Here is a 23919-nt window from a genome sequence, read left to right as displayed (position 1 = left end):
GGGTAAAGGCTGATCAGGGAGCCCGATGTGGGACTCCGTCCCAGGACCCTGGGATCATGACCTGAGCCAAAGGCAGATGTTTAACCGACTAAGCCACCCACGCGCCCTAAAAAAAAAGATTTTTAAAGTCTCAAATCTATATGGAGATTGACAAGTACTCAGTGGTACTTCAGAGATACTTTACGGCTGACATCTATAACTCATCAGGACGTTTATTGTTGTCGTTGTTTCTAAGTAACCTCTGTGCCCAGTGTGGGGTTTGAACTCCTGACCCTGAATTAAGACCTGCATGCTCTACAAACTGAGCCAGCCAGGTGTCCTTAAGTATTTTGAATATCATTCCCATTGGTAAGTGTCTTTTATTAACTTGGGTGATAAACAGGTGTTTATTATCATTAGTCTTTATTTTTAATTTTTTTTGTAAAGATTTTATTTATTTGAGAGAAAGCACGAGCCAGGGGCGTGGGGTGGAAGAGGGAGAAGCAAACTCCCCGCCGAGCAGGGAGCCCTACCCTGGGGTGATCCCAGGACTCTGGGATCATGACCTGAGCCAAAGGCAGACACTTAACTGAGCCACGCAGGCGCCCCAGTCTTTTTATTTTTTTAATTTAATCTCTACACCCCATGTGGGGCTCGAATTCAGGACCCAAGTTCAAGAGTTGCACACTCTGGGGCAGCCTGCTTCTTCCTCTCACACTCCCCGTGCTTGTGTTCCCTCTCTCTGTCCAATAAATAAATAAAATCTTAAAAAAAAAAAGTTGCACACTCCACCAACTGAGCCAGCCAGGCGCCCCTAGAATATATATTTTTTAAAATTATGTTCATTAGTTTTTGATGTAGTGTTCCAAATAAATTCTTCTTCAGCAAACTAATTTTAGTATTGTTTTTAAATTATGGAGACTGTCAAACATGCAAAAGACTATACACAGTATGTTCTTCCTTAGAAAACTATGGAACAACAGAGACTGTTATACCTTTATGACATAGCTAAATTAACATGTTCAGGGAAATATATTCCTTAAGTTGAGTAAGTATTAATTACATACAGAACATATGATAATCAAAAATAAACATATCTTGGGCGCCTGGGTGGCTCAGTTGGTTAAGCGACTGCCTTCGGTTCAGGTCATGATCCTGGAGTCCTGGGATCGAGTCCCGCATCGGGCTCCCTGCTCAGCAGGGAGTCTGCTTCTCCCTCTGACCCTCTTCCCTCTCATGCTCTCTATCTCTCATTCTCTCTCTCTCAAATAAATAAATAAAATCTTTAAAAAAAAAAAATAAACATATCTTGGGGTGCCTGGCTGGTTCAGTTAGTAGAGCATGCAGCTATTGATCTCAGGGTCATGAGTTTGATCCCCATGTTGGAAGTAGGAGTTACTTTAAAAAAAAAAAGCATGTCTTTAAAAAATCCTCTCATCTGGGCACCTGGGTGGCTCAGTTGGTTAAGCGACAGCCTTCAGCTCAGGTCATGATCCTGGAGTCCCCGGATCGAGTACCACATCGAGCTCCCTGCTCAGCAGGGAGTCTGCTTCTCTCTCTCTCTGACCCTCTTCCCTCTTGTGTTCTCTATCTCTCTTCTCTCTCTCTCAAATAAATAAATAAAATCTTAAAAAAAAAAAATCCTCTCATCTATCATACACAGATGTCAGAAGGCAGAACCTAACGGTCTGTACGTTGCACACTTTGGTACCAGATTAACTTTCTTTCTTTATAAGAAAGACCAAGGGCACCTGGGTGGCTCAGATGGTTAAGCGTCTGCCTTTGGCTCAGGTCATGATCCCAGGGTCCCGGGATCGCGTCCTGCATCGGGCTCCCTGCTCCTTGGGAGCCTGCTTCTCCCTCTGCCTCTCTCTCTCTGTTTCTCATGAATAAATAAATAAAATCTTAAAACAAGAAAGAAAGAAAAGAAAGAAAAGAAGAAAGAAAAGAAGAAAGAAAGAAAGAAAGAAAGAGAAAGAAAGAGAGAGAGAGAGAGAGAGAGAAAGAGAGAGAAAGAGAGAAAGAGAGAAAGAGAGAAAGAGAGAAAGAGAGAAAGAAAGAAAGAAAGAAAGAAAGAAAGAAAGAAAGAAAGAAAGAAAGAAAGAAAGAAAGAAAAGAAAAGAAAAGAAAAGAAAAGAAAAGAAAAAAGAAAGAGTACTCCACACTGCAAAATAATTCCTCCCAGGGGTTTTTAATGGTTTTACTTTCAAAACCAGGTCCAATGAGCTTTCTGAACAGCTGGTGCTGCTACAGAGAAACCGGCTTCCTTTAGAGAGCAGTACTTTGGGTGGCGGGGACAAAATCCCTTCATATTTGAACACTTTCTAATTGCTTATTTATTGTATTCTGGAGTATGGCGTTAAGTAGAGAGAAGCCATCACCTCAGAAGGCAGCTTAAAAAAATTTTTTTCCTCTCAATAGCATGATTCCTTTAACAACATGTTTCCAGCATTCCCAGGTAATCCAAGTTGTCCTACAAAAAACCCTTGGGTTAGACATAGGGGGGTATGGCTGGTGTTAACAGAAGGGAGAGCAGAGGTGATGCAGGGGCCATGGAGCAAGCCTGACGTAGTGGATGTGGTACAGAGAAGCTAGCTTGTTTACATGCTTGTCCTACGACCACTTGCCTTAAGCAGAAAGTGCCTTTCAGGGTCTATTTTTGGAGGTTTATTATATATGTCTGGTTCTCAATTCCAACAGTTTAATGAAGATCTAAATAAAATGTTAAGTTCTACCTTAAAAAATATCCTCTCATCTATTAATAAAACAATATAGATTTTTACTAAAGAATATTTTAACCATTTCTATTCTGAAAAAAAAAATTTTAAAATTATAGATTGCTATTATACAAAGTCATCAAACAAAAAATGTATTTTTCAGGGCGCCTGGGTGGCCCAGTTATTAAGCGTCTGCCTTTGGCTCAGGTCATGATCCCAGGCTCCTGAGATCGAGCCCCACATCAGGCTCCCTGATTGATGGGAAGGCTGCTCCCTCTCCCACTGCCCCTGCTTGTATTCCCTCTCTCGCTGCGTCTGTCAAATAAATAAATAAATAAAATCTTTAAAAAAAAATGTATTTTTCATCCTAATGAGAAATAAGTACATTTGAATCATACCATCTTCTTCATCCTCAGCTTCTTCTGCTTCCATTGGATCATATTCATCCTGATTATTATCTTCTTCAGTTTCATCATCATCTTTAGAATCCTCTTTTCTTTTATCTTCTTTCTATAATTTAAAATGCCTTAAATTAAGCAAGATTTCTGACCAAATGTTAAATGACTAAAACAAAGAAACATTAAATTCATTATTTACTTGTAACAGAATCAAGTTATAAAATTTTCTTAATACACTTTAAAATTAAACTACCATTCACAATATATATAAATATACCATCATGCTGCATACCTTAAAAAAAAAAAAAAATTACCAGAAACTAGTTCTAGATGTCTATACAGGCTTAATTCAAAGACTTACATTTCTAATCTTTTAGTTCAGCCTTTACATTTTGCTTTTCTGATAAATTCATCATTTGTTATACTCTAGAAAACGAAAGGAAAATTTCTAAATAGGCTGCTGGTAATGGAAATAATTACAGACCTTCCTTTCATCTCTATCTTCTTTTTTATCCTTATCATCGCCTGATTTTCTCCGTTTGGGTTTTGGCTCATCAGTTTCTTCATCTCTGTCTTCTTTTTTATCTTTTCTTTCATCTTTTTTGCTTTTCTTTTCCTTTTCTTTTTTGTCCTCTTTCTCAGGAAGAGATAGTAATGATTTGTATATTCTGACACCAAAATCTCTTTGAAGCATTTCATTGAAAAGTTCTGCAAACAGTGAAACCTATAACAAAGATACCAACAGTAACCCAGTCAACTTGAAAGAAATACTGAATAAATCCAGAATAATTTATCAAATAATGATTTGCCACATCTAACAATTAATATGCACTAACAAAAGAGTTACAATAATTGATGTCAATTATGTTGAGGATCTTCAAAAGACTCAAAAACTCTCCTGGGGGTGCCTGGGTGGCTCAGTCGGTTAAGCATCTGCCTTCGGCTCAGGTCATGATCCCAGGGTCCTGGGATCGAGCTCCTCATCGGGCTCCCTGCTGAGCAGGGAGTCGGCTTCTCCCCCTCCCTCTCCTTCTCCCCCTACTCATGCTTTATCTCTGTGTCTCAAATGAATAATAAGAAAAAAAACTCTCCTGAAGATATAAACACTACGTTTAATATACTTTTGGCCCAATTTTTAAAAAATACAAAATTTGACAAATTTTGAAATGAAATTTGGAGTTTGAAAATGAGTAGGAAAAAAGGATTTCTATTTTACACAGCAATTAATCTTCATGATAAATGTATTTTTTAATTTACTCAACAAGTTTTTCTGAAATACCTACTATGTACCATGGACTATTCTAGGCATTAGGGATACAGAAGTGAAGGAAGCAGATAAAAATCCTAACTCTAATTTGCTAATAATCTAATGGGGAAAAGTAAAGGATAACCAGAACAACAAATTTTTTTTAAGATTTTTATTTATTTATATGAGAGAGAGAGAATGAGAGATAGAGAGCACGAGAGGGAAGAGAAGAGGGTCAGAGGGAGAAGCAGACTCCCTGCTGAGCAGGGAGCCCGATGTGAGACTTGATCCCGGGACTCCAGGATCATGACCTGAGCCGAAGGCAGTCGCTTAACCAACTGAGCCACCCAGGCGCCCCTTGAACAACAAATTTTAAGGAAAAAAAAAAAAAAAAAGGCAGGATAAACACACAAAGTAACAAGAAAGTACAGTGTAGTCAGAGAAGATCTCTCTGATTAGGTGACATCAGAAGTGACCTGGTGACAAGTGAATGGGGCCAGATAGGTATCTAGAAAAGCATTTCAGGCAGGGTATACCAACTCAGAATTGTGAGTAGGGAGCATGCGTTATTACTATGCAAATATCCATGGATAGTATTATTACTATGCAAATATCCATGGATAATGACATACTCTTGAACCTAAAATTATACACTAAATTTTCTACATAAATATTTCTAAGTATGGGGTGCCTGGCTGGCTCAGTCACTAGAGCACGTGACTCTTGATCTCAGGGTTGTGAGTTTGAGCCCCACATCAGGTGTAGATATTACTTAAAAATAAAATCTTGGGGCACCTGGGTGGCTAAGTTGGTTAAGTGTCTGACTCAATTTCAGCTCAGGTTATGATCTCAAGCCCTGTATCACGCTCTGCACTCAGTGCTTGAGATTTTCCCTCTCCCTCTGTCCTTCCTTCCACTCACACTCTCTCTCAAATAATTAAAATATTTAAAAAATTTAAAAAATGAATAACATTCTAAAAAAAAAAATTCTAAGGCTAACGGTTTCCAACAGATTAAAAGGGTCCAGAACTTGAAATGGTTGAACACAACTCTAAAATGTATAAACTCTGGCAAGGACTTCAGTATGTTTGATAAAACACTTTAATCAGACTATTTACCTGATCATAAAGGATAATATAATGTATTAAAATTAAAACTGAATTTATAATCTATTTTTCTTTAACTCATGCCCAGTCTTTACACATTTTAAAACAGAAATTTATTATCAGTAAAATGGCCATCCAGATATTGAAAACTCACAGTGCCTGAGTGGCTCAGTCAGTTAAGTATCTGACTCCTGATTTCGCCTCAGGTCATGATCTCAGGGTTGTGAGATCGAACCCCAAGAGTTGGACTCTGCACTAGGCATAGAGAGCCTGCTTAAGATTTTCTCTGAACCTCTCTCTTAAAAAAAGAGAGATACTGAAAACTCCCCTCTTAACCATTAGTGAAACTAAATAAGATTTCCATTTGCATAAATACAAGAGGCATTATCTTTTCCTAAGAGTCTTCTTTTTTTCATTACCTAGAGATAAAAAGCAGTAAGTTAAATGGGTTAAATTACAAGAAGCCCAGAACAGTAACTAGAAGAGCAGAATTAATTTTTTTTAAAGAATTATTTATTTGCGAGAGAGAGTGCACAAGCAGGGGAAGCAGCAGGCAGAGGGAGAAGCAGACTCCCCACTGAGCAGGGAGATCCCAGGACCCTGGGATCATGACCTGAGCCGAAGGCAGACGCTTAACCGAGGGACCCAGGCGTCCCCAGAATTTTTTTTTTAAGTTTATTTATTAAGTAATTTCCACACCAAATGTGGGGCTTGAATCTAAAACCCCGAGATCAAGAGTTTCATACTCTTCCACGGAGGCAGCCAGGCACCACCTAGAAGAACAGAATTAATTTTTAAATCTTTTCATGTAAAAGCACTGAGACAAATATAGCATTAATATTAAATCAACCAAAGATTTATAATTTTATGATAAATGGCTTTTCTTAATTACAGAATATTTTTTAAAAATTGGGGGCGCCTGGGTGGCTCAGTTGTTAAATGTCTGCTTTCAGCTCAGGTCATGGTCCTAGGTTCAAGCCCCGCATCGGGCTCCCTACTTGGCAGGGAGCCTGCTTCTCCCTCTCCCATTCCCCCTGCTTGTGTTCCCTCTCTCGCTGTGTCTGTCAAATAAATAAAATAATGGGCGCCTGGGTGGCTCAGTTGGTTAAGCGACTGCCTTCGGCTCAGGTCATGATCCTGGAGTCCCGGGATCGAGTCCCACATTGGGCTCCCTGCTCGGCGGGGAGTCTGCTTCTCCCTCTGACCCTCTTCCCTCTCGTGTTCTCTATCTCTCATTCTCTCTCTCTCAAATAAATAAAATCTTAAAAAAAAAATAAATAAATAAATAAAATAAAATAAAATAAAAATTCATGTACCAAGGGGAGCCTGGGTGGCTGACTCAGTTAAGCGTTCGACTCTGGATTTTGGCTTAGGTCATTATCTCAGGGTCATGAGATCAAGCTCTGCGCTGGACTCTGTGCTCAGCAGTCTGCTTTAGATTTTCTCTCCCTCTCTCTCTCTGCCCCTCCCGCTCATGCTCTCTCTCTCCCTAAAATAAATAAATCTTAAAAAAAAAATTCATGTACCAAAATGACATTTGCATTCTAAATAGATTAAAAGGAAATTAACCCAGGAGATATATTAGGTGGGGAGGTAAAAGGTAAGGGATCATTTTTTTTAAATTTTTTATTGTTATGTTAATCACTATATTACATCATTTGTTTTGGTGTAGTGTTCCATGATTCATTGTTTGTTCATAACACCCAGTGCTCCATGCAGAATGTGCCCTCTTTAATACCCATCACCAGGCTAACCCATCCCCCTACCCTCCTCCCCTCTAGAACCCTCAGTTTGTTTTTCAGAGTCCATCATCTCTCCTGGTTCGTCTCCCCCTCTGACTTACTCCCCTTCATTCTTCCTCTCCTGCTATCTTCTTCTTTTTCTTTTTTAGGTAAGGGATCATTTTGCTAGCAAATGGCTGTTTCACAAATTGCTTTGTTTCCACTGGAGTAGCGTTAGTTTGAGATCCTCCTACAGCATCAGTCAGATGCATGGTATATACTATATAAGCAGTAATACCAAACACTAATTTTTTTCATTTTTTATTCAAATTACTACGAGATGGTAGGCACTATTAAGAGTTATATTAAGTAACTGGTAATAAAATCATGTAGTATATAATATTTAAAAAAACAGGCTTACTGGAATTATTAATGTACTAAACATTGTAAATATTTTAATATTTGTAACCTGTCTTTTATCAGGACCAATAAGCATGAACATCGTGTATTATAATTGCCTCAGTAAGCCTCTATATTTGTTTGTAAATGTCTCTAGTCTAAGTATTTCATTTTCATCTTGTGGACAATGACCTTTTGGGTCAAGTAAGTCTGATGGATCTTTCCAACATAATTTATAAAACAAAACGTACGAAGAAAAATGTGAAATGTGTTGGTAAGAATGAAGCAATCACTTCTTTAGGGATAAAAATCTTCAATTATTTTGAAAAATAAACTTTATGTTGTAAATCTGCTCTATAATAATGGTAAGAAATAGATTCATGTTGAAAAATAAACATCTTTTATCTTACACTTCAGTCAATCACAAGTATAATTTTAAATCCCACTGAATGCTATTTTAATTCTAGAGTAAACAATATAGCATTACCTCATTCCCAAGGGGTAATTAGACATTATGTATTATGTGTCTCCTGATATTCTGATAAAAAACATACCACTACTTCAGTATTTTTTTAAAAACAGTAATTAAATCAGAACCTGATTAAGACTTTAGATCCAACTATCAATTTACAGGAAATACAGAGGCCAGAGGAACATATAAATGATACTACAGGAATGCAATCACCAGAAGTGAATCTTGTAGGAAAAATCAGCTGGTGTTCAACCCCCCCCCCCCAAATAAATTGAAAGAAAAAAACAAAAACAAAAAAACAGAATCCATGAAAAGGGCCATCAAAGAGATTTAAGCAATATATTAACCAATCAAAATATGTATACCTTATTTAGATCCCAATTCAAAATTAAAATATTACCTCAAATGAATGTTCTTTATTATCCTCTAATCTGTAGTCTAAAAGTACACTCAAAGACATAATGCTACAATCAAACTTTCCACTTTTTGCAGCCCAGTTTGGATGTACAATGATGGCTGGTTCATCGGGCAAAATATATCTTCTTTCCCGACGCTGGCGTTCCATTTCCTCTTGACGTTTTCTTTCTTCTTCCTACATATTTGAAATTTTAAGTAATGGTTAAACCTCCATGTACAATATGTATGTATGTATCAAATGCACACCATGTAAAGAAAAAGGGCAAAATTCCCATGACTCCTTATGGTGATTATGCCAACCATAAGGGCTGGGAAGAAAGTTCAAATTTAGTAAAGAAGACAGCAGCTTCTATGGCTCCTACTTTTCTCTTTTGAGTTTCTCAGCACAAGAAACTAACTTCTAAAGAGAAAAAAAATACCTATGTTAACATTATCTAAACCTGGGATTCTGGAAAATAGTGACAGCAGCATAGTTTCTGGATCTTCCGGAATCCCCATATAAAAAGGGAATAATCTAGGGGCGCCTGGGTGGCTCAGTCGTTAAGCATCTGCCTTCGGCTCAGGTCATGATCCCAGGGTCCTGGGATCGAGCCCTGCATCAGGATCCCCGCTCTGCGGGAAGCCTGCTTCTCCCACCCTGCTCCCCTTGCTTGTGTTCCCTCTCTGGCTGTCTCTCTGTCAAATAAATAAAAAATTAAAAAAAAAAAGGGGAATAATCTAGATACCAAAACCAACATCCAACATTCATGTACATTCAGAACAAAACAAGGTGAAACAGTGTTCCCACAAACCCCAATAAACAAATGAGTGGGAAAAAGTCACAAGAGCCAAAAGACCTATATGTTACTGGCATCTGTGCAGAGGGAAAGCAGAAGGAAACAACGGGGTTGTTTGATGGCTCTAAGAACAGAAAAACCACAAAACAGTCAAAAGGCATTCACTGGAAAGTGAGTTCAATTTCATAACAGCAGCTGAAACTAGGCAATGTTTTACTCCCAACAACAGTGAGTACAAGGAGCCTGTGTTAAGATCTAAAGGGGCCTAGGGGCGCCTGGGTGGCTCAGTCAGTTAAGCAGTTAAGCGTCTACCTTCGGCTCGGGTCATGATCCCAGTGCCCTGGGACTGAGTCCCGCATCAGGCTCCTTGCTTGGTGGGGAGCCTGCTTCTCCCTCTGCCTGCAGCTCCCCCTGCTTGTACCCTTGCTCGCTCTCTCTCACTCACTCTCTCTCGCCCACTCTAACAAATAAATAAAATCTTTAAAAAAATAAAAGGGCCTAGAATATTCTAGTCCTACGAACTTGCAAAGCTGATTTACCAGGACATCTTTCCAGCACAGGGTCTCTCACCCTGTGAAGAAATTTCTGAAAGCAGAATCAATACTGAGCAGGGAAGCAACAACATAGACATGGGAGGAAAAGGTCCCAACCCAATAAACAGTGATGGAAGGGAAACAGACTGAAATCTTAGAAAGCAAATAACCATAGTTTTTTTTTTTTTTAAGATTTTATTTATTTATTTTTGTGAGAGAGAGAGAGAGAGAGAGGGAGAGGGCACAAACAGAGGAGGGCACATAGGGAGAAGCACACTCCCGACTGAGCAGGGAGCCCAATTCGAGACTCAATCCCCGGACCCTGGGATCATGACCTGAGCCGAAGGCTGACACTTAACTGACTGAGCCTACCAGGCACCCACAAACCACCACAGTTTTAAACAGAGTAAGAAAACAATATTAAAATATAAATCTTTATGAAGTTAGGAAAAAGCTATCTTAAGCAACCTCTTTATTTTTCTTCAAGATTTATTTGAGAGAGAGAGAGAGAGAGCATGCGCTGTGCATGCACAGGCTCCCCACTGAGCACGGAGTCCAACATGGGGCTCAATCTCATGACCCTAAGATCACACGACCTGAGCCGAAACCAGGAGTCGGTCACTTATCTGACTGAGGCACCCCTTAAGCAACCTCTTCTAATAAAATGTTAGGCAAAGTAAATTCACATAAAAATGAGCAAAAGAAAGTATTGAGGTCAAGTCCTATAGAAAGTTACTATTTAAAAGAGAACAAGGAGAATTACATCCCTACAGACAATGAAAGTGGGCCAGAAAAACAGGCATAGACAGATAAAAATCTTAACTATTTTAAAGCGTACTAAGAGATTAAGAAAATCTTACAAGATATGAAAGGACAATATAAATAAATTTTATTTTTTTAAAAAAAGATTTTATTTATTTACTTGAGAGAGCGAGAAAGAGAGCACGAGCATGGTGAGGGGCAAAGGGAGAAGCAGGGTCTCCGCTGAGCAGGGAGTCCAATGCTGGGCTCATTCCCAGGACTCTAGGTTCGTGATCTGAGCTCAAGGCAGACACTTAACTGACTGAACCACCCAGGAGCCCCAGGACAATATAAATAAGAATTTAAAACTTTTTTTAAGATTTTATTTATTCATTTGAGACACAGAGATACTGAGAGAGAGAGAAAGCATGAGCAGGGAGAGAGGCAGAGGGAGAGGGAGAAGCAGGCTCCTTGCTGAGCGAGGAGCCCGATGTGGGGCTCGATCCCAGGACCCTGGGATCACGACCTGAGCCGAAGGCAGACGCTTAACCATCTGAGCCACCCAGGCACCCCTAAATAAGAATTTTAAAACTGAAAATGAGGTGACAGAATAGAAGAGCCACCCAGGCGCCCTGAAAACATGCTTGTAGATAGTTTTATTCACAATACCAAAAGGTGAAAACAACTCAAGTGTCCATTAACAGATGAAGGGATAAACAAAATGCAGTATATACATGCAATGGAGTATTATTCAGCCTTATAAAGAAATGAAGTTCTGGGGCATCTGGGTGGCTGTCATTAAGTGTCTGCCTTCGGCTCAGGTCATTATCCCGGGGTCCTGGGATCGAGCCCCGCATCGGGCTCCCTGCTCAGCGGGGAGCCTGCTTCTCCCTCTCCCACTCCCCCTGCTTGTGTTTGTGTTCCCTCTCTCGCTGTCTCTGTCAAATAAATAAAATCTTAACAAAAAAGAAAGAAATGAAGTTCCAATCCATTCTATGACATGGATGAACTCTGAAAACATTATGCTAAGTGAGAGAAGCCAGACACAAAAGAGCAAATACTGTATGATTCCACTTCATGAGGTATCTAGTATAGTTCCCTCTCTGTCTCTGTCAATAAATAAAAGTCTTAAAACAAACAAAAAACCAGTAACATAGGGATGCCTGGGTGGCTCACCCAGTTAAGGGTCTGTCTCCTGGTTTCGGCTCAGATCATGATCTTCAGGGTTGTGAGACTGAGCCCCACATCATGCTCCAGGCTCAGCACAGAGTGTACTGGAGGCTCCCTTCCCTTTCCCCCTCCCCAGCTCTCCCCCACTGCTCATTTTGCTCTAAAATAAATAAATAAATAAATATCTTTAAAAAAGAGTAACATATTTAAGATATTTAAAGGAATATAAATGTGAATCAAAGACTTTATATTTAGCAAAACTGACTTTTTTATTTTAATAAATGTCTATTTTAATGTTTTTCACAGTAGAATAAATACTTCTCTTGATGACTGCAGATACGTAAGGCTGTTTGGTAGTATTCAGAACCACCACAGTAATGGTGGTCTTCCTGATCGGTGTGTACTCTTCAGGAATTTATAAGGAATTACTTCTCCGAAACTGCTGTCAAACCAGCAGGACTGCATTTAAGCATCCATAATTTTCAGGGTTCTTGGTAACCTGGGAATATTTGCCCCAAATAACTTTGCCTCCTTGTGTCACAAGGCCCAACTCACTCATGTTCACCTCAATTATAGTGCCTTTGGTAATAACACCCAAAGATGTATATAGCGGGGATGAAGGATTCTTTTTTACACCAAGTACTGGCAGGCAAAAGCTGGCAAAACTGACTTTTAAGTATAGTATAGTCAAACTGTTATGAACATACATGAGCTCTGAGGAATCTCCTAGAGATGAGCTTCAGACACAATGACAAAAGGACTAGTGGTGAGCATTAGATACGGTAATTGTAGGACCAAGACTAAATGAGAATTAAAAGAGTACAATGTGTAATGCTACACATTAGGATGATGTACTCATAGTACAACATAAAAACAATGGGGAGAGGGTGCCTGGGTGGCTCAGATGGTTAAGCGTCTGCCTTCAGTTCAGGTCATGATCCCAGGGTCCTGGGATCGAGCCCCACGTTGGGCTCCCTGCTCTTTGGGAGCCTGCTTCTCCCTCTGCCTCTCTCTTTCTCTGTCTCTCATGAATAAATAAAAATAAAAATTTTAAAAAATCTTAAAAAAAAATGGGGAGAAAGTGACAATAGGAAATGCAAAAACAGGGGCGCCTGGGTGGCTCAGTCGGTTAAGTGTCTGCCTTTGGCTCAGGTCATGATCCCAGCGTCCTGGAATGGAGTCCCGCACGCCCTGCTCAGCAGTGAGTTGTTTCTCCCTCTTCCTCTGACCCTCTGCCTGCTTGTACTCACTCTCTCTCAAATAAATTAAAAAAAAAAAGAATGCAAAAATAATTTTAAACAAATTTCAGCAATAACAGTGGTATACTATTAGTTATACATTAGTGTTGTGTATCTATATAGATATTCCTACTCACTGGACAAAAAAAAGACAATTTGAGCTTCAATAAGGATAAGAATTACAATGAATAAAACCCATAAAATGTGTTTAAATCTACAAATTTGGGGAGTCTGGGTGGCTCAGTCGGTTGAGCATCTTGCCTTTAGCTCAGCTCATGATCCCAGGGTCTTGGGATCAAAGACCTGCATCAGGGTCCCTGCTCAGTGGGGAGTCTGCTTCTCCCTCTCCCTCTGCCACTCTCCCTGTTTGTGCTCTCTAATAAAAAAATCTTAGAAAAATAAATTTATAAATCCATAATGATGTTTATTTTTTTAAAAAGATTTTATTTATTTGAGAGAGAGAAAGCACAAGCAGGGGGAGGGGCGGAGGGAAAGGGAGAAGCAGGCTCCTCGCTGAGCAGGGAAACCAAGGCAGGGTTTCCTAAAACCTTGGGATTATGACCTGAGCTAAAGGAAGATGCTCACCCGACTGGGCCACCCAGGCACACCAACAATAACGTTTAAAAACAAACAGGTAGGGGCGCCTCGGTGGCTCAGTCGTTAAGCGTCTGCCTTCGGTTCAGGTTATGATCTCAGGGTCCTGGGATCGAGCCCTGTATCGGGCTCCCTGTTCAGTGGGAAGCCTGCTTCTCCCTCTCCCACTCCCCCTGCTTGTGTTCCCTCTCTCGCCGTCTCTGTCAAATAAATAAAAATCTTTTAAACACACACACATACACAAACAGGTAACCATCAGAAGATGATAGGGAAACCAATTCAATATCTTGAAAGCTGGATAAAATAAAGGAAAACAGTGCTTGCTTCAGCAGCACATGTAGTAAAATTAGACCAATATGGAAGAGATTAGCATGGGTCTTGCACAAGGATGACTCATATTTAAGAAGCATTCTATATTTTATTTATTTTAATTTTATTTATTTATTTGAAAGAGACACAGTGAGAGAAGGAACACAACCGGGGGAGTAGGAGAGGGAGAAGCAGGCTTCCCACGGAGCAGGGAGCCTGATGCGGGGCTTGATCCCAGGACCCTAGAGATCACGACCTGAGCTGAAGGCAGACACTTAACGACTGAGCCACCCAGATGCCCCGCATTCTGTATTTTAAAAAAATAAAAAGAAATCAAGCATTGATCCTGCCTTCTATATGAATTTACAAATAGGTAAAACTATACCACTACATAATCAAACAGCACAAGAGGAAAATATGTGCAAACAAAATGGTAAGAATTATCACCAGTTTTCAACCCCAATGGCTGCTAACATCAAAAAGTGAAAACGAGCTCGGGCGCCTGGGTGGCTCAGTTGGTTAAGCGACTGCCTTCGGCTCAGGTCATGATCCTGGAGTCCCAGGATCGAGTCCCTCATTGGGCTCCCTGCTCAGCAGGGAGTCTGCTTCTCCCTCGGACCCTCTCCCCTCTCATGCTCTCTATCTCATTCTCTCTCTCATCCTCCTCGTTAGTATAGTGGTGAGTATCCCCGCCTGTCATTCTCTCTCTCAAATAAATAAATCTTTAAAAAAAAAAAAGTGAAAACCAGCTCTTCTTTGCCTTCTCTATCTACTCCTTCTGTCCGTAACAATTCAATTCTAAAGCAACTCCTCCATGCCAAGCAGGTGTCTACACAGGGGATGGAGACTGACAGAGAGGTAGAGCTACAATGCCCAGAACAGAAGAGCTGCCCAGTTACCAGGTATTAAAACCCAAATAGAGCAAGGAGGGCATCCATATAAAGACAGAATACAGGGTAGGAAATCAGACCAAAGTAAAGAGGGTATCCAGATAGGAAAGGGAATGCGACAGACAACTGAGCAAGTAAGTAAATAATTATTAAGTACAATGGAAGCTATGTTTCTCATTATTGGACAAAGGAATTAAACAGATGGAAAGGGAGAAACTGAAATGAACTCTGATGTTGGGAATAGAATTGGAGATACTAGCATAAACTTACGACATTCAATACACACAATATATACTAACAAATACAGATGCAAATACATATATACATAGCTAAACATAAGTATAAACGAATATATATCTGTACCAAAATTCTGTTCACTGACAGGGGCTGACAGCAGCACAACAATGATACCAATGAGTATATCTTGGCTTCTAAATATCATTACCATTCTTCACTAAAAAGTATCAGGGCTTCCTGGGAAAATGGCTGATTACAGAACCAGGGCAAGGAGAGTACACAGTGAGACTGCAACATTGTTTTGTGCTGCAAAATAAGTCCTCAAAATATGATGAGAATGTGTCAAAGGACATAGAAGCCAACTCAATAGGGCTCCCACTGGCCAAGTGAGACAATTTCACTATCAAGGTAAATATTTATAATCTACTGAATAAGAAATCACAAATCAACGCACCTCGGAATAACAAGGCAATTCTACATGATCACAAAAACATCACATCCAAGAAATTTAGCACTGCTTCAGTATTATCTAATATCACATCCATAAACAAATATCTCCAGTTATTCCAAAGCTACTCTTTAATGGCATAACCCCCCATTCAGGACCTGTCAAGTTTCACACTCAGTGCATTCAGTTGTCATGCCTCGCTAAACTCTTTTACTATATATCATTTTTCTTCTTTAGTCTCTCATTATATAGACCTTTCTTAAAAAAGTTCAGACAAGCTGCTCTGCAGAAGTTTTCACATTCTAAATTTATCTGATTGTTCCCTCATAATTAGATTAAGGTAAAACACTTTTGGCAAGAATACTTCCTAAATAATGATGTACACTCCACAATGCATCACATTAGGAAACACATAATGTAGGTTTCTCCAATTACTGGTATTCTAACATGCTGCTTATGTTCCTGTACTTCAAATTCAGAAAACAAATGACAGGCTTATGCATGCAGGAATTATTTTAAGGGCATAAGTCTACAGTCTCAGAGTCTTAAGGACTGAAGTGCAATCAAACACATAGCTGTAGAAGCAGCAAAATTCTGGAATAAGCACTTCACTAGAACTCAGTCTCCGAACTTAATGGCTCGGTCAATCAAATTTTATCTCATTTTCTATATCTAAGATATGAGTAATTTTTTAAAAAATTTTTAAAAGATTTTATTTATTTATTTGACAGAGAGAGACACAGCGAGAGAGGGAACACTAGCAGGGGCAGTGGGAGAGGGAGAAGCAGACTCCCCGCTGAGCAAGGAGCCCAACGCGGGGCTCGATCCCAGGACCCTGGGATCACGACCTGAGCCGAAGGCAGACGCCTAACGACTGAGCCACCCAGGTGCCCCAGATATGAGTAATTTTTTTAAGTAAACTCTATGCCCAATGTTGGGCTTGAACCCATGACCCCAAGATCAAGAGTCGCATGCTCTAATCACTGAGCCAGCCAGGCACCCAAACATATGAATAATTATTCATTTTTAAAGGGGAAGATTAAAAATACATGAGTTGGAAACAACTCAAATGTCTCTCAAGTGGAAAACTAATAAACTGATACACTGATACTATGGAATGTTATTAAGGAATAAAAAGGAACAAATTAGGGGCACCTGGCTGGCTCAGTCGACTGGGCATCCAACTCTTGATTTCTCCTCAGATCATGGTCTCAGGGTCATGGGATAGGGCCCTAAGACAGGCTCTGAGCTCAGCATGGAGTCTGATTGGAATTCTCTCTCTCTCCCTTCACCCCTCCCCCGTTACCGCCCCTCCCCGCCCTCTCTAAAAGCTTAAAAAAAAAAAAAAAGGGAAAAATTAGTGATATATACAACAAAATGGGCAAGTCTCCAATGCATTATGCTGAGTTGAAGAGGTCAGACTCAACAGGTTGTATGGTTCCATTTACATGATATACTGGAATTGGCAAAACTACAGGAAACAGGTCAGTGGCTCCCAGAGGCTGGTCTGGGAGGCAGAAAGTACACATGGAGAGAGGAAAATGCTTACAGATGGATACAGAGGATTTTTAGGGGGTGGCAGACCTGTTTCATATCTTAATTGTGGTGGTGGTTGCACAACTATATGCATGTGTCAAACTTGCAAAACTGGTTGAATCTTAGGGTTATGTAGTTATATCTTAAAAAAAAAAAAAGATTTATTTTAGAGAGCGAGAGTGAGCGAGCAGGGGGAAGGGGCCCCTGTAGTTTTATCTTAATGAAAGTATACACAAACATATTTCAAGAACTCTCTATAAACCAATATTATATTTAATAGTATATACCTCTTTATCATCTTCAGATTTCCTATCATCCTCCTCTTCCTCTTCTTTTTCTGATTTCTCTAATTCCTTTTGTTCTTCTTTTTGCTCTTCTACTTTAAGCTGTTTTGTCAACCGGGCTATTAACTGGGATTTTAATCCTTTAGAACTAAGAGCTCGACTTTCTAATTCTTTTCGGAGATCATTTACCTAAATATACACAGTATATAAACACAGAAAAAGAAAACAGGATATTGAAATAGGGAACAAACTATACAATTATCTTTCATCTGGTTTTTTAAAATGTTGGTGAAAAATACACTTGTACAGCTCAGAACATGTTTGTGAAAATGCAAACTGACAGAATATTTTTGGAAAATAATCTGTAACGTTTTAAGATGCTTTAAAAACCGTTAGTGCTCTTTGACACAGAAATTCTAATTTATGGCAATTTACTCTGAAGAAATACTCTAAACACAGTGGAAAACAAAACAAAACCTTTACATATTTCTTGTAACAGTTCCTTACTCAAAAATGTGAAGAATCTAAATACCCAACAAAAGATAATACCACATCAACTAGATGGGAGGAATACAGAACATTTAAAAATAATTACATGGGAAACACCACTATTAATTGAAAAGGATGAGACTGACAATGTTTTATACATGATCAGAACCAACCAACCAACCAATCATAAAGCTTGTACACAGAAAAAATAATGGAAAAAAATACACTAACATTTTAACAGTGGTTGTGTTTGAGTTACAGACTTGAGTAACTTTTATCTTCTATTTTTCTATGTATGTACCAATTTTTAAAATAAGCACACATTATATTAATAATCAAAAGAAATACAAGTTTTAAAATAAGAAACTTAATGGCAAAGCCATCAGTTTGACAAAAAGTCCTGGGAAGCGGCTTAATCTTATGATATACATTCTCTACTTACTAAAAAAAAGCAATGTGGGTTAAAAAACTACAGTTTCATAAAAAAGAAGAAAACCGGTTTTTTGCTGATAACAAAAGTTAACCGAAAGGTCAGCTTTTATGTGTTAAAAATAACAGGCTGCAAAAGCTTGTGATCTTCTGATCACACGTAGAACGTACACACGTAGAATTCTATGGATCTACATTCATGTTATAAGCCCAGAAACGAGGGGCGCCTGGGTGGCTCAGTCGTTAAGCATCTGCCTTCGGCTCAGGTCATGATCCCAGGGTCCTGGGATTGAGCCCCGCATCGGGCTCCCTGCTCAGCGGGGAGCCTGCTTCTCCCTCTCCCACTCCCCGTGCTTGTGTTCCCTCTCTCGCTATCTGTCAAATAAATAAATGAAATCTTAAAAAAAAAAAAATAAGCCCAGAAACGAAAAAGTATAGAATGATAATCAGTCCAAAGACATTGGGGACCAAAGAAAAACTAGTACAGCTTAACCAGTGATTTTCAAAAGAGGCTTTTAAATTATTCTTTCCCAGTTCAGATGTGTATCAACCTACTTTTTAAATATTATTTCAAAAACTAAAATAATCTTGATAATCTTTTTCCTGTTTCTTCCCTTTTCCTTGAATTTAAATTACTTAAGTGCAGAAATTCTGCCTTCTTGGTCAGTTCCCCAATCAAAGAATGATGCTACTCACACTACATGCACTTGTGTATTACATTTGACAGATATAGGCTGCACTGATTTATGAAGTCAAGCTTTATTTAATAATTATACACACATATAGAGAATATTTATTCAGTTGACTTTAGTGGTTTTTTATGATAAAACATGGATCTCATTCTCTATTCTTGTTAGAAATTTCAAATTTCAAAGTTACCTTCATTGTCTTTGGATCAAGTTTAGACCAATGGGTGGGAGTAGAAATTTCTTTAGCTTCACCATCATCTTTCTCTTCTTCATCCTGATATACAAAGTTAAGAACATAATTACTATTCTGAAACCTTAAAATAAAAGTAATTTATTTTTAAAAGTCTGTTGCTGATCTGTGCAAGGTCACAAATGTTTCAGATTGTCTTCTCCTAAAGTTATTATTTAGGCAAGTCCACGTACATACATTCTACCACTTTTAACTGATCACAAAGACACTCATCAGCCAATCAAAGCCAGATCTGTGAAACACAAAAGGGTGATAAATTACAACACAAAGGATATCAGGGATGCACAAACACTGCCGGTCTCCACTAACCACACAGTGTGTGATCTTGCCCCAATTTTCAAGCCACCCAAAGTTAAGACTGATTTAGTCAGACCTTTCAAATGTACCAAAGACGATGCCACATAGCCTGAAATGTCAAATCTCTCAGACTTGTGGTTGTCCAATTTCAAATATCCATGACTAGAACTGATGACCGTGAAAGAGAAAATTTTTTAAATTTTAGAAAATGGCAAAATGTTTAAAATGGCTTAATACTGAACCTTGCTCAACAACTGGTCCCAGATTCCAGCAACTAGACCTATGATAAAAACAAAATTCTGTGCAATTTAAGCACAACTTATTTTCCTTTGAGGTCTCAGCACTCTTAAAGTTAGCATACTAGACAGATTTTTTTTTTTTAAAGAAAAGAAAATACAACTATACTGCTGAAAGCTGGATTACCAGTCGCTGTTACCAGTTATGTTCCTCCATGTGTGTTTGTTATGTAGTGTGTGGTGTGCATTTGTGCCTGTGTTCCTGTGCCTGTGAGAAGCGGAAATAGAAAAAGGGATTAGCGTTCAGTGCCTGTTCTCCATCAGCCTCCTTGCGTTCACCCTGAAGCTTCTCGACCAGCTGCTGCTTGTATCCTCGGGAGAGGGTTTCCCACTCTGAGCGGGTGGGAAGGCAATGCCAAACATCCGGGAAAAATAAAACCACTGTCTCCACATGAGCTGGAACTGTACGCCCCTTGTGGGTCTCCTCAGGGCGATGGTAGCGAATCTCTGCAAAACGGTACCTGTTGCAAGGGAAGAAGCATGTTGGAAAAAAAATTCTAAAATACATTTTAAAGACCCTAGTTCACTTGTAGCACATCAAGTAAAGAAATTTTGCTGCAAGAACTTGAGGTTGGTCTAAAGAAAAAAAAATTATAGAAGCCATAGTTCCTCTTTTGGTACATTTGTACAATATTTTATGGTTAAAAGAATATGTTCCCCAAGGCATTTTCAAGTTTGATTATAGAGCTACCCATATTTTAGAGAATACCTGAAGAAGCTGGATAGCTGTTCAGATTTCATGTGCTAAAAAAAGAATATTCTCAATTAAGTCACAAGAAATACACTAAAATACACAAGACAAATAAGCCTCAAGAGAAAATATGGCTGAACAAAAATAATCAGCACCTACATCATTTTATAACAAAAGAATTATAATGAAATGAAGTTCTCTCTTGACGATCTTCTCCAGCTATGCATGAAATGAAAAATATTTTCAACATACATCCAACTTCCGAGGTAAAGCATAACAAAACATTTAAGTAATGTTCAGTTTATTTTGATTAGTTCTTAAATCCTTTTTCCCCCAAACATTTTTGGCACCAAATAAACTTTTGCTACAAATGGGGATTTTCCTTTGAGATTACCTGCATGATCAAGGTTGCTAAAATAAGGGGGGAGGGGAGGCTGACAGATAAGAACATCTATATAAACTATGAAAAAACATTTCTAATCAAGAAATGAATTGGTACTTACCATTGTGTGCATACACTTAGATCAATGCCTGTCAGAGCCTTACAACAACGAATAGCAGTCTTAATCAACACAGAGGGGTCTTTTTCTGGGTCTGGTCCATCCAACGAAGGAGACCAGTGACCTCCAATGGCCATGGCTTCATCCTTGCCTTTCATGCCCACTAAAAACTAATTCAAAACAAAGAATCATTTACATGTGTTATGCAACTTGTCAAATTACAAATAAAATACTTGAAAAGGAAAGGGACAAAACTTTCCAATATCATTTTTACTACCTCTGGTATCTGTCAGTCAAGGAAGAGTTCAGTTCATCGTGTTCCACACTGCATTTCAGCAATGGAATAGGATTTACACATCATAACTCATCCTTCTAAAATATTTCTTCAGATAAAGAATTTTTTAAAGAAACAAGCTATAATTCATACTTAAAAGAATCCAGAAATATACTAAATCCAATACCACTAAAATTTTACTATCCTGCAAGTATAAAATACCAAGATGACAGCTGAACTAGTGACATACAAATAAGATATAGCCATAATCTTCACTGAAAGAAAATCATTAAATTCTGAGTGCCTTAACAATACAAAAATTAGTTGTTAATAAATTAAAAATGTAGTATTTTAATTTTATATATTATATATGTATTTTATATATATATATATGTACACACACACACACAGACACACACACAGTTAGAACTAAGCAAAGCAAATATACACCTGAAGTTAAAATAAGTGTTTCATTTTACCTTAACAAGTCTAGCAGGATGTTGAAATCCATCTCGAAGTTCTTGTGGATCTTCAGCAAGAGCACATGACTTATGATACAAATCTTCCATACTAGGACTAGCCATCAGCATTACCTATTATAGTCAAATAATTCAATCCTGTCAAAAGTCTAAAGTAATGTAAAAAAATGAGAAGCACTACTAATTATCCTTACATATTAGATAGCCAAAATTTTTTTATAAAAATGGAAAGTAAAATGCTACAGCAGAAATGGTATTAGATACTTTATAATGATAAGAGTTTTAACTTGTCAAGAAATGTTTTTTGATCAATGTTCTATAATAGCCAAAAACTATCCGACCATAAGCAATATACTGAATGTTACCCTGAAGACTAACATATAGGGAATTCACCAACATTATGCTTTATCTGAGGCTACCAGAAGTCACAGAACATTCCAAAAAGCTCAATAAAATCAATTTCATCTTCACGTTTATGAGTTTCAAAATGTTAAAACAATAACCATGAATTTTACAGCTTAAGAGGTAAGACAAAGAGGTTAAATTAAATTACTTAAATAACCAAAACAGAATCAGACAGACAAGGAAAAAAAAATAGCTATTCAGGTCTTAAACATAACCACTTCCAGGAGATTAATTCCACATACACTCAATATGAATAACTGCTCAGAAATTTTAGCTATATATCACAGAATACAAACCTTTGCACTGTATAAATGGTCAGCATCTGGTGGATCAAGAATAGCCATACTTTTTTCTAAGGACTCTACTTCTCTGTGCATTACATAGAAATTGCAGTAATTTCCCAGCTGAAATGGTCTTGACAAAGGGAAAGCATCCACCCATGTAAACTGAGCATCAAAAAAGTCACTAGGTATATATAAATTCTGATAACGGCGCCTTAGTTCCATCATGTCACAACTAGGACTGAAAAACAGACATAAGTAAGTGAATAAATAGCCTTACTATCAAATATTATATAAACATTCACTCCATTCCACATCTAAATATATAAGCTGACATGGTTAAAAGCCAGCTGAAAATGGTCAGAGTCAATTATTAATGAGCTATAGATTTGCAAAGAGCCATATGAAACCTCACTTTCAAATTTGTCTACTTACAGCTTTAAATACTGGTACCTAAGTATTACCTTCATTTCTCTGCGTTTTCTGTGTAGCTTGAAATACGTTAGAGACCCTCTGAAATAACTTCAATGCCAGCTCCAGAGAAGATATGAACAAAAAGCAGTTCTACCTCAGCTGAAACTATGAATTTTTTAGAAAATTATAATTCATATAGAATGGATACAAAGAAGGGACAAGACTGATACCAAATGATGAGTACTCCTCAATTAGGTTCATATAATGTAAAAAAAATAAATCTTCATTTTATAGTAAGATCCTATAACAAGCATATTTACATTCAAAATTAAGTGCAAAAATCCACATGAAAGCTAAATCTAAATGTTTTTTGAACACCTCCATACCTCTCTCTGTTAATGATTACGATCCATACCTGATGGATTATTACGTAAAGAGGATAAGTTTCTTGCCTTTTAAATCTGACATACTGATTGTTCTAAAGGATGCTTTCCTTTTTCCTAAGCAGCAGAGCTTTTAAAGGAAAGGAACTCAAAGGTAAATCAATCTGGTAAAAGAACAAAGGATTTCTATTAAAAGCATAACAAAAAGTGGAAAACAACAATTTGTAAGATGAAAAGATAACTACATTGTCTTTTTTATTATCTTTCTTTTCACTGTCTTTTTGAAACTAAAGACAAGGTATAAATTATGACCTAATATATTTGTAGGGGTATCTTCTTATTCGAAGCCTAAAAATAACAAACATATAGTGACAAACTTGTCATCAGGTATGGTTGCTAACATAAGTATACATTATTTGGATAAAATTCTGCTGTCAAAATAAGGAAAATTTGAAAAATACGTATTTAAGTCATTTTTTTAAGAAGTGTTTCAAATAGACAGTATGTATAATAGTTTCTTAGTTTTCCATCACTAGAATTTTTGAAGTTGTGTTTTACCCTGTAGGATTTTAATCTACAATAGAACAAAGGATGTACAAATGAGTCATTTCTTGGCGTACAATATCTTATAATCACATTACTATAAAACAATCTTGATTTCCACAACTATAGATGAGAAAAGGTATAGTAATTTCAAACGATTTTTATTTGTAATGGGTTGATTTGATGTTCTGGGAATTTATTTCAAAGTGATGAAATGAAATTGTGAAGGTCTAACCTGGAAGGAGATAGACAGCTATTGAATTTATATCCTATTCATCACAATTCTCC

General features: G+C 38.0%; 1 protein-coding gene and 2 non-coding genes across 10 annotated transcripts in view; 1 reads left to right on the top strand and 2 right to left on the bottom strand.

Moving 5' to 3' along the window:
• Positions 1-23919, bottom strand: part of CCAR1 (cell division cycle and apoptosis regulator 1) — a 64393-nt gene that overhangs the window by 10192 nt on the left and 30282 nt on the right. For all 8 annotated transcript variants that reach the window (XM_027589246.2, XM_027589255.2, XM_027589238.2 and 5 more), the window contains 9 exons: positions 22307-22532; positions 21606-21719; positions 20856-21022; positions 19912-20122; positions 19009-19092; positions 17215-17400; positions 8439-8630; positions 3579-3818; positions 3095-3206 (listed from right to left, as the gene is read on the bottom strand). In XM_027589246.2, the coding sequence (XP_027445047.1) occupies positions 3095-3206; positions 3579-3818; positions 8439-8630; positions 17215-17400; positions 19009-19092; positions 19912-20122; positions 20856-21022; positions 21606-21719; positions 22307-22532 (1532 nt within the window). The remainder of the gene's footprint in view (positions 1-3094; positions 3207-3578; positions 3819-8438; positions 8631-17214; positions 17401-19008; positions 19093-19911; positions 20123-20855; positions 21023-21605; positions 21720-22306; positions 22533-23919) is intronic.
• LOC113923972 lies at positions 13824-13928 on the top strand. The gene has a single exon (XR_003520479.1). It is a non-coding gene; the product is annotated as a U6 spliceosomal RNA (small nuclear RNA).
• Positions 21154-21218, bottom strand: LOC113923996. Its single transcript, XR_003520500.1, has one exon. It is a non-coding gene; the product is annotated as a small nucleolar RNA SNORD98 (small nucleolar RNA).

This window comes from Zalophus californianus, chromosome 15 (assembly GCF_009762305.2).
Source record: "Zalophus californianus isolate mZalCal1 chromosome 15, mZalCal1.pri.v2, whole genome shotgun sequence".
Classification (NCBI taxonomy): domain Eukaryota; kingdom Metazoa; phylum Chordata; class Mammalia; order Carnivora; family Otariidae; genus Zalophus; species Zalophus californianus.
Note: the sequence above shows the minus strand (reverse complement) of the source record. Positions and strands in the feature narration are given on the sequence as shown.